We start from the raw sequence: 15,311 nt of genomic DNA, 5'->3' as shown, positions 1-15,311 counted from the left end.
AGTACTTCCCATCACTGAAGAGAAAAAAAGATGCTTGCACTGAATGAGTAGGGGATACACAGAGACGGTAAAATGGCCTAGACTAGAGAGCTATACGTGTACATCAACTCAGTGAATAGCAATCACTCCAGCCAGCTTGTTCCTCTCCATTGTTGGCCATAAGTGAGTTACACATATGCATAAGGTCAGTCTTACTCTATGCTTAATCCAGTGCAGTGAACCATGATGGGTATAATAATATCTTTAGACATTCTTTAAAAAACTATACAGTTGGAGCCCTTGGCATGTTAAAGGTACTGGATATGTGTAAAGGGTACATACAAAAAACATTGGATAAGGAACTTATTTTCTAATGGAAGTATTCAAGAAAAATAAGAAAAGAAACTGACATTTGTAAATGTTTACTATGGCAGAGTAAAATGTCATGTGCTTATCAAATCCACTTTGTTTTCTTTCTGGGAAATATTGCCCAGACTTCCTACAATTAAGTTCCTATAGTAAAGTTCGTGTGGCTAATGGAATATGGGAAGAAGGGGTGAATTCCACTTCCAAGCATGACCAATACGTGTCTCCTTCATATGGATCTCCATTCTCTCTTGCAGTGACCTTGCAGGCCATGTATCAAGGGGGCCTGGATTCCCAAATGACTGCTTAAAGCAGTCTAGACCCCACCCACGACCCTAGCTGCCAACTACACTGCATTGTAATCTGGGGACTTGTTACAGCAGTTAGATCACCCCAATAAATACGCACACACACAAACACACACACAAACACACACACACACACACACACACACACACACACACTTATGCCAAATAAAAAATAGCTTGAGGATTCAATAGCAACATAAACTAGCATTCAATGAGTCATGAATGAAAAATCAGAATGAGTACTGGGCTGGAGGTAAGGCCCTATGAGTTCAACCCCTGACTCTGCCATTTTTAGCCATGTGATCTTGTGCACATCTCTTAATTTAAAAATGAGAGTATTGGACTGAGTGAATCATAAGTGCCTTGCTAGCAATACAGTTTTATCACCCCACTATTAGAAGCTTCATCACAAGAGAGGCATTGCCATATAAAGAGCACCAACAATTAAGTCAGGATTCCAAGAAAAAGAGATAAAGGGATTGGCTGGCTTGGAAAGGGTTTAGAGAAGAGGAGGAATCTGAGTAATTTTGAAGGGTCTATCGGATTTAGGTAGAGAAAAGTGGGGTAGAGAGTACTGTGAGCAACAGAATACAAGCAGAGTATCGTGTTGTGCCAACCTATTTAGGAAATGGTCATCTGACCAAAAAAGCTCAAGGAGCTCTCATGTACAGAGATGTAAGAAATGAGGCCAGAAAAGTCAGCCTCATCCAGAATGGGGTCTGGATTTTATCTTGCAGTTGGTGATAAGGTGAGCCAGGGAAGGTTTCTGTGAAAAAGATGACCAGGTATCCAGCAATACAAAGGACTGGTCAGATTTAAGGAGAAGGACATCAGGTACAGAGAGACCAAGCAGGGTATTCCTGCCATGCTGGATTTGTAAGTGATAATGGGGGCCTGGGGTGAGGGAGGACTGAATGAGACCAACATATGTTAAAGCGTAAAGGAAAGACAAATTTCTAGTAGGTGATGGGCAAACTGGTTATGCACTTGTTGAAATATTAAAAAAGCAGAAGAGGGCACTGGTTTGGAGGCAGATGACACACATGGCTTCAGACACATTGGTCCTAACATATTTTTCAACAGAAAGGTCAGACACAGCTCTGGGATTTAGAAGAGGGTCCAGGCTTGAAATATAGACTCGAAATAAACAGAATTTTCTGACCACAAGTGACCAGAATTTCTCTGCTCTTGTTCGTCTCTCTTCTCCTAGTTCTTCCACTTGCTGGTTTCCACATTTGAGGCCCAACCCAGTTCAGCTTGACCTAAAACCAGATACTGGCTTAGTGCTCATACCCCCTGATGTTGGTGTGTGCCTTTCCCTGCTCTGTCACCGCCTGTCAATCTTTAACCTGAAGCTCTGGGTTTCAGGCATGCCTAGTGCCTTCATGGTGCTGTGTCCTCTGCTCTCCTCATCCCTTAGATATGGAACCTTCTAGGTAACCACCCTCCATCCTCATTTTGATCACCATTCTAATGAATTACTAAATTTCTGACAATGGACCCAAGGCCCTGACAATGACCCCAAGCTCTCATCCCTAATGCCATTTTCAAAAAGAGAAAGTTGCAAAAATCTAAACATGTTCTCAAGACAATTTCTACTTTAGAAGAAAATATTTACATATTTTTTGGAATTTTCTTTCCCCTAAGATCTGAATATGTATCACTTTATCTCTCTTGCTCAGCCATTCAACACATTTCACCATTTCTTCCCCTTTATAACACCATGCTTAGCCCAGAAAAGTGGGGTAGAGAGTACTGGCTTCTTTAGTAAATGTCAGGGGCCACAGGCTAACACCCAGACACTAGTTAAGCAACAGACTCCACAACAGCCACTAGGTGTCGGGCTCTATCTTACAGCAGATGGGAGGAGAGGAGCTGCTGCTGCTCTGGAGGGTTGCACCCCATCCTGCACCCAGCACTCAAGCTTTCATCCACAGAGGACCCACACCTTCCTGTAGTGACTCCTGAGGACAGCACTTCCCACACCCAGTGCTCAGAAACTGACTTGGCCACACACAGCACCCACTGATACATCTTGCTTCTCTATGGCAGCTTCGGCACAAGTGGGCTCTAAAAGTCAGTTCATCAAGTTCCTCCAGGCGTGTCTTAGCCCTCCGCTCAACTGCAAGGTGTCTCCCAGTCCCCACAGAGAGAGCTGTTTTCATCCTTCTGACCTGAGCCCTTAGAGCTCAAGTGGCTGCCCCAATGTTCACCTGCCCCAGCGTTCACCCTCTGAACAGCTGGCTGAGAGTATAAAGAGGATGAGCCCAAGGCACCGCCAAGTTGAGAAAAACCTGCCTTGTGAAGTAAAGAAGATAAGGATGATGTATGTCTACAAGTGCCATCTTTAATCAAAACAAAACTGCCTCGTGAAGGCCAGTCATCTCAATTGAGACCTTACCTGGTTCTTTGGCATGTTCTTTGGCCTTGGATTCCTGAAATTCAAACAATAAAGTAACATTCATAAATTGCCAATAATGCAAATTTCTTTACATTAAGAAAATGTGCCTGAGACCAGCCTGGAGATATAAGGTCAGCAGACACAATAGTGAAAAAATACAGCAATAATGCTTTTGAATGACCCCCCTTATGTAGTGGCACCTCCAGTTACTCAGAACAAAAATCACTGGCAAAAATTAGTCACAAATAACAGAAACCCCAGTGATTACCAAGTGTCTGGGGCATGGGGTAAGATCTGCATCTTTTCCCCATTTAACATTTATTGAGTCTTTCCCATGAACACTGTACCATTTGCTTTACACCGGTTGTCTCATCCAACCCTCACAACAATCCAACAAACCAACAAGGTAAATATACTATTACTATACCATTTTAGGAAATACTTAGTACATGCAGTATGGACCGCTATCTCCTCAAAACAATGTAAAAGTAAAACTAATACAGCAAGTTCCAGGTTAAGAGCAACCCAAAATTTTGTATCTCAAACCACCCTTATTATAACCCCCAAATCTTGACTTTTCCAAAAGTGTCTAAAAGCAAACAAAATGTGCCTTCTCCTTCATTATTCCATACCTGTCCCACCACATCTGTAAGTTGCATTTCTCACTGCAGTTTGATTTATATTTTTTGTTCCACTAGGTGTCTCTCATTGTGCTTCCCATCCCACACACCTTGGGAGAACACCCTACTTCCTGGCTACTTGCTCCTTTACTAACCTTTGCTGGAATTTTCTCCTTAGAGACATCATGGACTTCATTTGGGTCTGGAAGCAACTTGACCGTTAACTTAAATGTTCCTTTTCCTGGCAATGCTAACTCGTGGTTCTCTCTCTTCAGAACATTCTGCCGAACTGAAATATCAAAAAAGAAGAAGGAGAAGGAGAACCATCAAGCAACCTTTATTCACAACATTATTCCATATTTCAAAGCCTTTGTCATCATCAATCAATTACTCAGTCATTTGCCCAAGAGAGGTCTTAGGTGATAAAAAGAAAAAAATAATGGAAAAGTGTATCAAGCAGGCATGGATTTGAATTCTATCTTTAAACTTATTTTTTTAACCTTAAGTATTTCCGGAGCCTCAGTCTTCTTGTATAATAAGCAATTAATAAAGATTGTATTATATGGGTGTTATGTGGATTCAACTGAAGAAACATAAAGAATGTAGTATAGTACCTGATGCTCAGTGGGCACTCAGAAAGAGAGCAATATTTATTGTACAGTAAATGAAATTATTACAACATCCGTCACAGTGAGCCTGTGTACATTGGGTGCTGGGACATGGCGTGATAAAAGCCATGTTTTAGGAAGGTGACTCAGGTAAGTAGGAGCAGAATGGCCAGGAACCTAGTTAAAAAGTTTTTCAATCAATTATTTTAACTTGTGAAGAGAAAAGCCTCCCATCTGATAGGAAAAGGAAAAGGAAAAAATGGATGGAGAGATTTAAAAACAAAATCGCACATCGGGCAGCTGGGCTGTAGTGAAAAAAACTGAACAATGAACATAAGCATTCAAAAAACCTGGATCAGAATTCCAAATCTAGATGAGTGACATTGAGAAACTATCTGAACTTTTCTTAAATCTGTTTTCTCATTCAAACCGGTGTTCTGTGAATGAATTTTGTAACACACACAAGAGGTATGCAAATGTAAGTTATAATTATAAGAGGCAGGCAGAGAAAGAAAGGAAAAGTTAGTGTATCTCAGAGTGTGGAGAATAGGGAGTGAGTTTAGATGAGGAAATGTAGTAGACATAGTCAGATGGTGCAAAAATGTCAGGATGAAGGGGAACCTTTGAGAGTTCCCTACTGTTCACTGTTGTAGCCCTGCCATGAATGTTGGGTTACCATGTTGTATTCTGATATGGTTGGTGTGATGAGGCGAAGGATACAGGTAGGAATCTTTCAAAAAAGGGGGCTTAAGTAGCTTTCCCACCTCAACCATCCATGGAAGGATAGGATGCCAATAGAATGAAATAGACCCCCAGAAATAATATAAGACTCAAATTTCACTCTTGATGGGAGGAAAGATGTCTTCACAGAGACTCCTAAGGGGCTGCCCCAAGCTTCCATAAGGGCTGGATAAGAACCAGGTGCCAGAGAGGAAGCTAAGTTTTGTAAGTCACACTGTCCATGGACCTCTGTGATACCTTCCTTTTATTATTCCCTAGACTTTGGCAGAGTCCGATCCAGACACTTATTTTTTTATTGATATCAGAGAGGAAGAGAGAGGGAGAGAGAGGGAGAGGGAGAGGGAGACAGAGAGAGAGAGAGAGAGAGAGAGAGAGAGAGAGAGAAACATCAATGATGAGAGAGAATCATTGATCAGCTGCCTCCTGCATGCTCCCTAATGGGGATGGAGCCCACAACCTGGGCATGTGCCCTTGACGGGAATCGATGGAATCCGGGCCTGGCTAGGGCCACACATTTAAATGTGCCAGCCTGGCCCTGGCCTGTGTTGCTCAATGGTAAGAGTGTTGACCCTTCCTTGGAAGGGCCAGGGGTTTGATTCCTGGTCAAGGGCACGTACCTGGGTTTCAGGTTCCATCCCCTGGCCCCAATCAGGGCAAGTGCAGAAGGAAACCAATTGATGTGTTTCTCTCACACCAATGTTTCTTTTTCTCTCTCTTCCTTTTTCCCCTATACCTTCCAATCAATGGAAGAAAATATCCTTGGGTGAGAATAAATTAAACCAATTAAATTAAATTATAAAATAAAAATGTCAGCCTGGCTCAGCTGGTGTGCTCAGTGGCTGAGCTTCAACCTATGAACCAAGAGGTCATAGTTTGATTCCCGGTCAGGGCACATGACTGGGTTTCGGTCTCTATCCCACATAGGAGGCATGCAAGAGACAGCCAAACAATGATTCTCCTTCATCATTAATATTTCTATCTTTCTCTCCCTTCCTCTCTGAAATCTATTTAAAATAATTTAAAAATAAATAAATGTGCCATCCTGTTCTGTGTGCAATATGCATGGGCATCACTACTTCAAGAGGACAGAGGGTAGCAAGATCAGTAAGTGCTCCCCAACAAGGAAACGGTGAATCTGGGAGGAATAAGGCTGAATCTCTGATGTCCAGCTACCCTGACCTATGTCCCTTCTGCACTAATCTCAAACCATTCACACTTACTTTTATTAATGGGTTTCCTTACCCCAAAGAGACTGACAATAATCAGGAGCCAAATTATGACCAGAGACGATGATAAATGTACACATCCAAAAATCTCCCAAGTCAATTTACACTCAACTTTTCAGAAATTCAATGAACTATATAAAAGTAAGATGCAGCTTCTCAATAGTTCAGGTTGCTCTACAGTAATTTCCACAGAGAAATGCTGGTGGACTCAGCCTGATTATGTGAATTATATGGCTAAAGGCATGTTTCACGACAAGACTGCACCTGCTGAGTTCATTTCCTGGTGTGGAGGGGATGGGTCTCCCTGTAAAGACAAGATTTCCTGCCCTTGGACTGCCAGGGCAGGTGATTCATTGTTAGCAAATTGCCTGGCAACTTGCTGCTGAGAAAGCTGCTTCTGATAGGAAACCGAAACTGACTGGGACTTTCCACTCCCCAAGACCTTTGACCATAAAAGGTCATCAGTTGCAGGGATTATGAGGTGTCTGTGCTGGGGGTAACACAAAGGGGCCATTGAGCAGCCTGGGGGTGGGAGAAGGGGGTCGTGGGCTAGAACAGGTGAAGGAAGAACCTGGCAAGAGACTGAAATAGGTTCTAATTTGAGGGCTAGAACAGAATGATGATATCATCACAGAATCATATTTTGCACTGGTTGTATTTCTATGCTGTGTGTATTTCCTATAATGGGCTCCCATTTTGTTCATCCAGGGACATCAACAACCAGCATTCTCAAATTTTAGTGCCTCAGAGTCACCGAGGCTGCTGGTTCAAAGTGCTGATGCCCTCACCCACCCACACTCAGGGTTCCTGAGTCTCCAGGACAGAGCTGGGCTGTGTCTGTTTAACCTGCTGAGGGTTAATGAGATGCTAAAGAAGAAAAGAAGAGTTGCTAAGGGCCAGAACCATGGTGATGCTAACAGTTGGAATCAAAGTGGTAACATCCCTTGAGGAAATGCCTTATATCATATAGCTGCAATTCTGTGCATTACTTGGTGAAATTAATCCTTGGAAAACTCTGTACCTGTTTCCATAAAGCTCTGGGCCCAGCAGGTCTCCTGTCTCCTGCCCCCTGCCCGCCTCCCTTCTTTCACACTCTTCTGTGTTCCCCTTTCCTCTCTGGGTTTCATCTTTCCTTCCTGGATCCTTGCTTAAAGCTTTCCAATTGCTCTCATGGCCTTGTAAGCCTCCTTGCCTCTCCTCTGGCCCAAATGTTTCTCAAATCCAGGGAAGGAAAGCGGGATTAGGAGTTGTCCACATCCTCTCCTGGGAGATTCCAATGGAAAAAGTGTGTGCTCTGGGAGTGTCTGGTCACGTGCCTCCCTATAAAGGACCTGGTGGTTGTCTTAAGCAAGCAGATGTTTGATATTCGTCCTCCCCCTTTCTTTTTTGTGTGTGTTTGTTGTGGTTGTTGTTGTTATTGTTGTTAATCCTCACCAGAGGATATTTTTTCCATTGATTTTTAGAGAGTGGAAAGGAGTGAGAGAGGGAGAGAGAGAGAGAGAGAATAAAACTTCGATGTGAGAGAGCCACATCCACCCGGGATTGAACCTGCAACCCTTCAGTGCACTGGCCAATGCTCTAACCACTGAAACCACCAGCCAGGGCCTCCCCTTTTCTTCAATAGCAAAAGCAAGCGGGAGGAGAGAACTAGGCTGCTACACTGCCTGTGAGGGGGGACCTTCCCCCTCAAAAGGTCAAAACTCTCAACGTCCTTCAACCCAGTCTGAGGACCAGCCTGAAACCCAGGGACAGGTACCAGCGAACGACCAACAAACACAGTGGTGATCAGGAGGAAGCTGTCATCTCCCTCCAATAACTCTCTCTATGTCACCCAGGCCATGTGACTTTAAGCAGGCCTCTGCCCCTGCCCAGGTGACCCCAGAACCACTGGGAAGCTCCACAATACATGGGGAAATCTCATGGCTCCTCCCATTGCTTAGCCCCTTTCCTTCCTCTCCCCTCCCCTAAATATTAACAGAAGAAGAGGGGCTCTCCCTCCCTCCCTCTCAAATGGAGCACCAGCCATTCCCAGAGAATCAGTTACCAAATCCCCAACAGCACACAAATATGTCTCTTCCAGCCCCACACTGACTGTCATTGTTAGGGATTCACTTGTCCTCACTCAGAATAACTGCATGAATCTCTTCAAAGGTCTGATTTTCATGGTCTCCCTGAACAGAAACCAATGTGTCCTATTTTCAACCAAATTTATCTCTCTAACGTATATTTAGACTTTTATCCCTGGAAACTTTCTCTTCCCTTAAAATCGTGTTCCCATAAACCTTGGGAGTCCTAGAACTGCTGCCTTAATAAGCAGAAGACCAAGAGCGCTAGAGTTGCAACTCTGCCATTAACACACTCTGTATTAATACATTAACGCCCTATGTAGCCTTGTAAAATGAGGCGAGTACCCGGGCTCTCAGTGCCTTTCCATTCTCCCTGAGGCGGTTCTGCCCCCACCCGCCACCTCCAGGCAGAGGCAGCACCGCTGAGTTCCTAGAGGCGCGGGGCAGAGGAACGCAGGGACTCCGCGCATTTCTGGTCCATTCTGCAACCCGCCCACCGCCAACTGCAGCTGCTGGAGCCGGTCCCGCTGCGCGCCCCAGTCCAAGTGTCCCCACAGGCAGAGCCCCATGGTCTCCTCTCACCCCCGCCCCGTCGCCCCTCACCGTCATGTGGGTGGAAGAGCACTAGGAAGCGGGCCGTGCTGCCGGGTTCCTGTCGGACCTCACACTCCCCGCCTCCCGATCTCTTCTGGCTCTGGAAGTACAACTGCAACTTGGTGATCAAGCTCTTCGGGGGATCGGGACCCCAGGACCCCTCGACCATCAGCGGGAAGTAGCTGGGCGCAGCCATCCTCAGCCCTGTTCAGGGAGGGACTGCTAGTACTACCCCTGCTCAAGCAGTTAACTTTGCCTCTTTCGCTTTCGTTTCAGGGAAAAACTCCTCCCTGCTCTTACGTTACTGCCTTTGGCTGTAAACAGCAACCCCAGATTTGATGAGTCATCCTCTCAAATTCTTAACTTTCATCTGGGCCCAGGGCAAGGCCATCCAGGTATTTGGCTGAACAGGGGTCCCTAAACCCAGGGCTCATCTGCCACACACACAAGCCACAGGGGCAATCAGCGGCTTTCTGTCACAAGATTTCCTGCAGCTTTATTTTTGCCTCAACAGGACATTTGACAAGGAAATAAAATGGCTCATCAAACTGTGGATCTTTAGAACATTTGGGGTCCATTTGGGAACTTCTTCCAACAATTAATGAGCTGTGAGAATTTTACCTCGTTTTCCTTCCTTTGCAGTTTGTTCCCGGATCTGCTAATATTGTATGTCTAGAAATGGGGGCTAGAGGGGAGGACAGTACATTCACAGGTTTTTTACGTAACATTTACAAGGTGCCATGCGCTTGGGATGGATTTAACAGATGGATTTAACAGATGGACACAGTTCCTGCCCTCTCTGAGCTCAGGAAGCTGTGGGACAAAGGAGTTAGGACACAGTGGAAAGAGTGCTCTTGGAAGGAATACAGAGGTGTTCAGAGAATGGAGCAAATTAGGAGGGGCTCGGGGAGGACTTATGGGAGGTGAGGTGTAACCTGAGGCCTATGGATGACGGGGGATAACCTTGTAGGTGTGAGAAGAGGGCATGCTATTGTGTTGTACGTGTACAGAACCACGTGTGGCAGGTAGAGAAGAGGCAGGGAGACCTCCACTCGGCTACTGTGTTGTCCCAGGTGAGAGATGGGAGTGGCTGAGGCCAGGGTGCTGGCAGAGGAGGACCTTCTGAGAAAAGGTAGGATTCCAAATCCATACTGAAGGCACAGCTGCAGGCCTGGATGAAGGATGTGGGATGACAAATGGCGTGAGCAACCGGCTGGATCAGTGATTTTCAACCGGTGTGCCACAAGAATTTTTAAAACATGCAATACCTGACTATTTAGTCAGGGACATTGACCTCTCTTCCCTTAAATTGTCAAGTAAAAATATGACAACAGCCAACACAACAATAGCCGTCTGGTGTGAATGAATCAAAATTATACCTTTTATGTTTTTGTCAGATTGGAAAAAAATATAATTTCTTTTGCGTGCCACAGAATTTTAGTGATTGGTTTATGTGTGCCATGAGATGAAAATAGTTGAAAAGTGGGGGGCTAGATCATAATGACATCTACCAGATAGGAACACTCAGAGGAGGCCAGAAAGGTGGAAGAGAGGCTAGGAGTGTGTGTGTTTCCAGTGAGAGGGAGCGATTTTCATTCAAACGCTACCAGTGCATCAGGTTGGAGAAGTGTCTCTTGGACTGCTGAGGACCTTGCAAGCACTGTCTCCTAGTCAGGGCAGGAGACGGAGATGGCCCTGGACGGTGGGAAGGAAGGGAAGGAAGTGGAGACAAGCAAAGCCAGCTCTTCCAGAAGTGTAACTGAAGGGGAAAGGGAGTTAGGCAGCAGTTTATGGGGTTATAAGATCAGGCAGTTATTGTTACGTTTGTTTTCTGGTTTTAAAATCTTTTTAACATGGAAGAGTCTTGGGCATGTTTAAATATTGGTAGAAAGAAGTGAAGGGAAGTTGAAGATACAGGTTGTGGGAGAAGATGGGGTGGAATCCTGGAGGCAGTAGTAACCTGAGGAAGGGGACACTTTTCCCACTCACCAGGAAGAGGTGGAGATGGAGTAGAGAAGTGGGGAATTCTGAATGACTGTTGATGGAAGGTATGGAAGTCCTTTCTGGTGGATTCTGTTTGCTCTGTGAAGGAGGTAGTGAAGTCTCTCAGATTCTGCCAAAATTAGGCTGCTTCCCCCTGCAGGACTGGACCTGACATATTGTCCCTTAATCAAAAAGAAACTAAATTTCAGAGATGATCCAAAGAGAGTTTACTTGGCTTTTGTCCTGATCCATAATAATGCTGAACTGTATTCAGATATTTTCTCCAGTTTTCTGCCTGCAGGTGGTGCTCATCATCCAGTTCAAAGCAGCTTGGTCCACAGCCAAGGAAATGGGGAGGGCACAGAAGGGCAAGTCATAGCTCTCAGCCTCACAGCAGTGACTGATTCCCCACAAGGTGTCCCACCCCAAACCACAAGTAAAATCAACATCCTCTTCTCACCAGAATTTGAGTCGCCAGAACTGGGCAAACAGTTTTTCTTTTTCCTCACATAATCACTTTCAAGAAATAAAATCAGAGTTAAACTGAAACTCTTTATTTATGGGTGAGGCAAAAGTAGGTTTATAGTTGTAAGTGCATGAAACACAGAGTTTGTGCTTTTTAAAATTTTATTTATTTATTTATTATGTATTTATTTATTTATTGTTTTAATCCTCACCAGAGGATATTTTTCCATTGATTTTTAGAGAGAGGGAAAAACAGAAATATCTATGTGAGAGGAACACATAGATTGGTTGCCAGCTGGAGAGGTGGCTGCAGCTGAAGTACGTTCCCTTGACTGGAATTGAACACGGCACCCTTTAGTCCACAGGTCAATGCTCTATCCACTGAGTCAAGCTGGACAAGACTCACAAAGTTTATTCTTGTACTAGTGGCCTGATGCACAAAATTTGTGCAAGGGGGGGCGGTGTTCATCAGCCCAGGCTGCACCCTCTCCAATCAGGGACCCCTTGGGGGATGTCCGACTGCTGGTTTAGGCCCGATCCCATAGGACATTCCTCTCGAAATCTGGGACCACTGGCTCCTAACCGCTCACCTGCCTGCCTGCCTGATTGCCCCTAACTGCCTATGCCTGCCTGCCTGATCGCCCCTAACTGCCCTCCCCTACAGTCCTGATCTCACCGCCAACTGCTCTCCCCTGCTGACCTGATCTTGCCCCCAACTGCCTCTGCCTGCCTGATCACCTGTAACTGCCCTCCCCTGCTGCCCTGGTCTCACCCCCAACTGCCCTCCCCTGCTAGTCTGGTTGCCCCAACTGCCCTCCCCTGCTAGTCTGGTTGCCCCAACTGCCCTCCCCTGCCAGCCTAATCTTGCCCACAACTGCCCTCCCCTGCCAGCCTGGTTGCCCCCAATTGCCCTCCCCTGCTGGCCTGATTTCACCCTCAACAGCCCTCCCCTGCTGGCTTGATCTTATCCCTGATCTCCCCTAACTGCCCTCCCCTGCCGACCTGATCTCGCCCCCAACTGCTCTTTCCTGCCTGACTGATTGCACTCCAAACTGCCCTCCCCTGCCATCCTGATCTAGTCCCCAACTGCTCTCCCCTGCCGGCCTGATCGCCCCCAACTGCCTCTGCCTGCCTGATCGCTCCCAACTGCCCCTCTGCCCCTGCCAGCTTAATCACGCCCCCAACTGCCCTCCTCTGCTGGCCTGATCACACCCCCAACTGCCCTCCCCTGCTGGCCTGATCTAGCCCCCAACTGCCCTCCCCAGCCGGCCTGATCGCCCCAAAAGGCCTCTACCTCAGCCCCCACCACCATGGCTTTGTCCGAAAGGCAGTCAGACGTAGGAAGATAGCCAGTCGACCTGGACTAATTTGCATATTACACTTTTGGTAGTATGGATAGATTATATAGGATAGGATTGCTTAAATGAGGGGGGGAAAGCCTTTTTCATCAAGAGGAGATGCACTTGGCAGACAAAAATACATAATCCCTATATCTGGACTGATAGCCAGCCATATGCACTATACTGCCAAACCTGTCATTAAAAAATTGAACCGCTTTCTTACACCTTACACCAAACAGCTGTTGCCCTTAAAACCTCTCCTCATCTCCCACCTTAGGTTCTGCCTTCACAGTTCACCCAGATTAGGTTCTGATTAGTCAGTTTCTATGCCAGTCAGTGTCAAAAGCTCCGCCTCCTAGGCAGCCATTGGCTCCTCACAGTTCACCCAGGGTTGGTTCTGATTGGTCGGTTTCTATGCCAGTCAGTGTCTCGGCCTATCTCTGAACCTGGTCAGAAAGGCGGGGCTGATCTGCAGCCCCCATGGAGGCCCAGAGAGAAAGAGAGAGGCAAGGGCTGATCAACAGCTGCCACAGAGGCTATGGATCAGACCCTGCTTCTCTCTCCAGGCCTCTCTCCGGGCCTGATCCACAGCCCCCTCAGCAGTCAGTGCTGGGTCACTGTGCCTGCACCACATTGTCATTTTGATTTTCATCTCTCAGATTATTAGTGACTTTGAGCATGTTTTCATATGTCTCTTGGCCTTCCTTCTGTCTTCTTTTGAAAAGTATCTCTTTATTCCCACCAGCAGTGCACAAGTGTTCCTTTTTCTCCACATCCTCTCCAGCACTTGTCGTTTGTTGATTTGTTGATGATAGCCATTCTGACAGGTGTGAGATGGTACCTCATTGTTGTTTTGATTTGCATCTCTCGGATGATTAGTGACTTTGAGCATGTTTTCATATGTCTCTTGGCTTTCTGAATGTCCTCTTTTGAAAGGTGTCTATTTAGGTCCTTTGCCCATTTTTTGATTGGATTGTTTATCTTCCTTTTGTTAAGTTGTATGAGTTCCCTATAAATGTTGGAGATTAGGCCCTTATCAGATATAATGTTGGCAAATATGTTCTCCCATGTAGTGGGCTTTCTTGTTGTTTTGTTGATGGTTTCTTTTGCTGTGCAGAAACTTTTTATTTTGATGTAGTCCCATTTGTTTATTTTCTCTTTAGTTTCCAATGCCCTAGGATCTGTATCGGTGAAGAAATTGCTTCGGCATATGTCTGAGATTTTGTTGCCTTTGGATTCTTCTAGTATTTTTATGGTTTCCGGTCGTATATTTAAGTCCTTTATCCATTTTGAGTTTATTTTTGTGTATGGTGTAAGTTGGTGGTCTAGTTTCATTTTCTTGCATGTATCTGTCCAATTTTCCCAACACCATTTATTGAAGAAACTGTCCTGACTCCATTGTGTGTTCATGCCTCCTTTGTCAAATATTAATTGAGCATAATGGCTTGGGCCGATTTCTGGGTTCTCTATTCTATTCCATTGATCTATATGTCTGTTCTTGTGACAGTACCAGGCTGTTTTGATAACAGTGGCGTTGTAATACAGCTTTATATCTGATATTGAGATCCCACCTACTTTGTTCTTCTTTCTCAGGATTGCTGCAGCTATTCAGGGAATTTTTAAATTCCAGATGAATTTTTGGAACGTTTGTTCTAGATCTGTGAAATATGCCGTTTGTATTTTAATGGGGATTGCATTGAATCTATAGATTGCTTTGGGTAGTATGGACATTTTAATGATGTTGATTCTACCAATCCAAGAACATGGTATGTTCTTCCATCTCTTTATGTCTTCCTCTATCTCTTTTTTCAACGTCCTGTAGTTTTCTGAGTAGAGGTCTTTTACCTCTTTAGTTAAGTTTATTCCTAGGTAGCTTAATTTTTTTGGTGCGATGGTAAATGGGATTGCTTTTTTAGTCTCTCTTTCTGCAAGTTCACTATTGGTGTATAGAAATGCCATAGATTTCTTGGCGTTAATTCTGTATCCTGCTACATTGCCGAATTCTTTTATTAAGTCTAATAGTTTTTTGATGGAGTCTTTAGGGTTTTTTAAGTATAATATCATGTCATCTGCAAATAAGGACAGTTTTACTTCCTCTTTTCCAATTTGGATGCCTTTTATTTCTTCTTCTTGTCTGATCTCAATGGCTAGTACTTCCAGCACTATGTCAAACAGGAGTGGTGAGAGTGGGCATCCCTGTCTCATTTCTATTCTTAAGGAAAATGGTTTTAGTTTTTGCCCATTGAGTTTGATGTTGGCTGTGGGTTTGTCCTATATGGCTTTTATTATGTTGAGGTATGATGCTTCTATTCCCACCTTGCTGAGAGTTTTTAACAAGAAAGGGTGTTGGGCCCTGACCGGTTTGGCTCAGTGGATAAAGCGTCGGCCTGTAGACTGAAGGGTCCAGGGTCGATTCCAGTCAAGGGCATGTACCTTGGTTGTGGGCACATCCCCAGTGGGGGGTGTGCAGGAGGCGGCTGATCGATGTTTCTCTCTCATCGATGTTTCTAACTCTCTATCCCTCTTCATTTCTCTGTAAAAAAAAATACAATAAAATATATTTTTAAAAAATAGAAAGGGTGTTGGATTTTGTCAAATGCTTTATCTGCATCAC

General features: G+C 45.0%; 1 protein-coding gene across 1 annotated transcript in view; it reads right to left on the bottom strand.

The window, feature by feature from the left end:
* The window catches only part of LOC102261133 (poly [ADP-ribose] polymerase 14-like), a gene marked incomplete at its 3' end in the record, with an annotated part of 48,309 nt that extends 39,186 nt beyond the window's left edge, over positions 1 to 9,123 (bottom strand). The window contains 3 exon segments of the mRNA XM_014528376.1: positions 3,055 to 3,088; positions 3,830 to 3,963; positions 8,919 to 9,123. Coding sequence (XP_014383862.1) covers positions 3,055 to 3,088; positions 3,830 to 3,963; positions 8,919 to 9,105 — 355 coding nt within the window.
* Positions 9,124 to 15,311: the final 6,188 nt, after the last annotated feature.

Source organism: Myotis brandtii, unplaced genomic scaffold (assembly GCF_000412655.1).
Source record: "Myotis brandtii unplaced genomic scaffold, ASM41265v1 scaffold631, whole genome shotgun sequence".
Lineage (NCBI taxonomy): Eukaryota > Metazoa > Chordata > Mammalia > Chiroptera > Vespertilionidae > Myotis > Myotis brandtii.
This window is presented reverse-complemented; position numbering and strand designations above follow the sequence as displayed.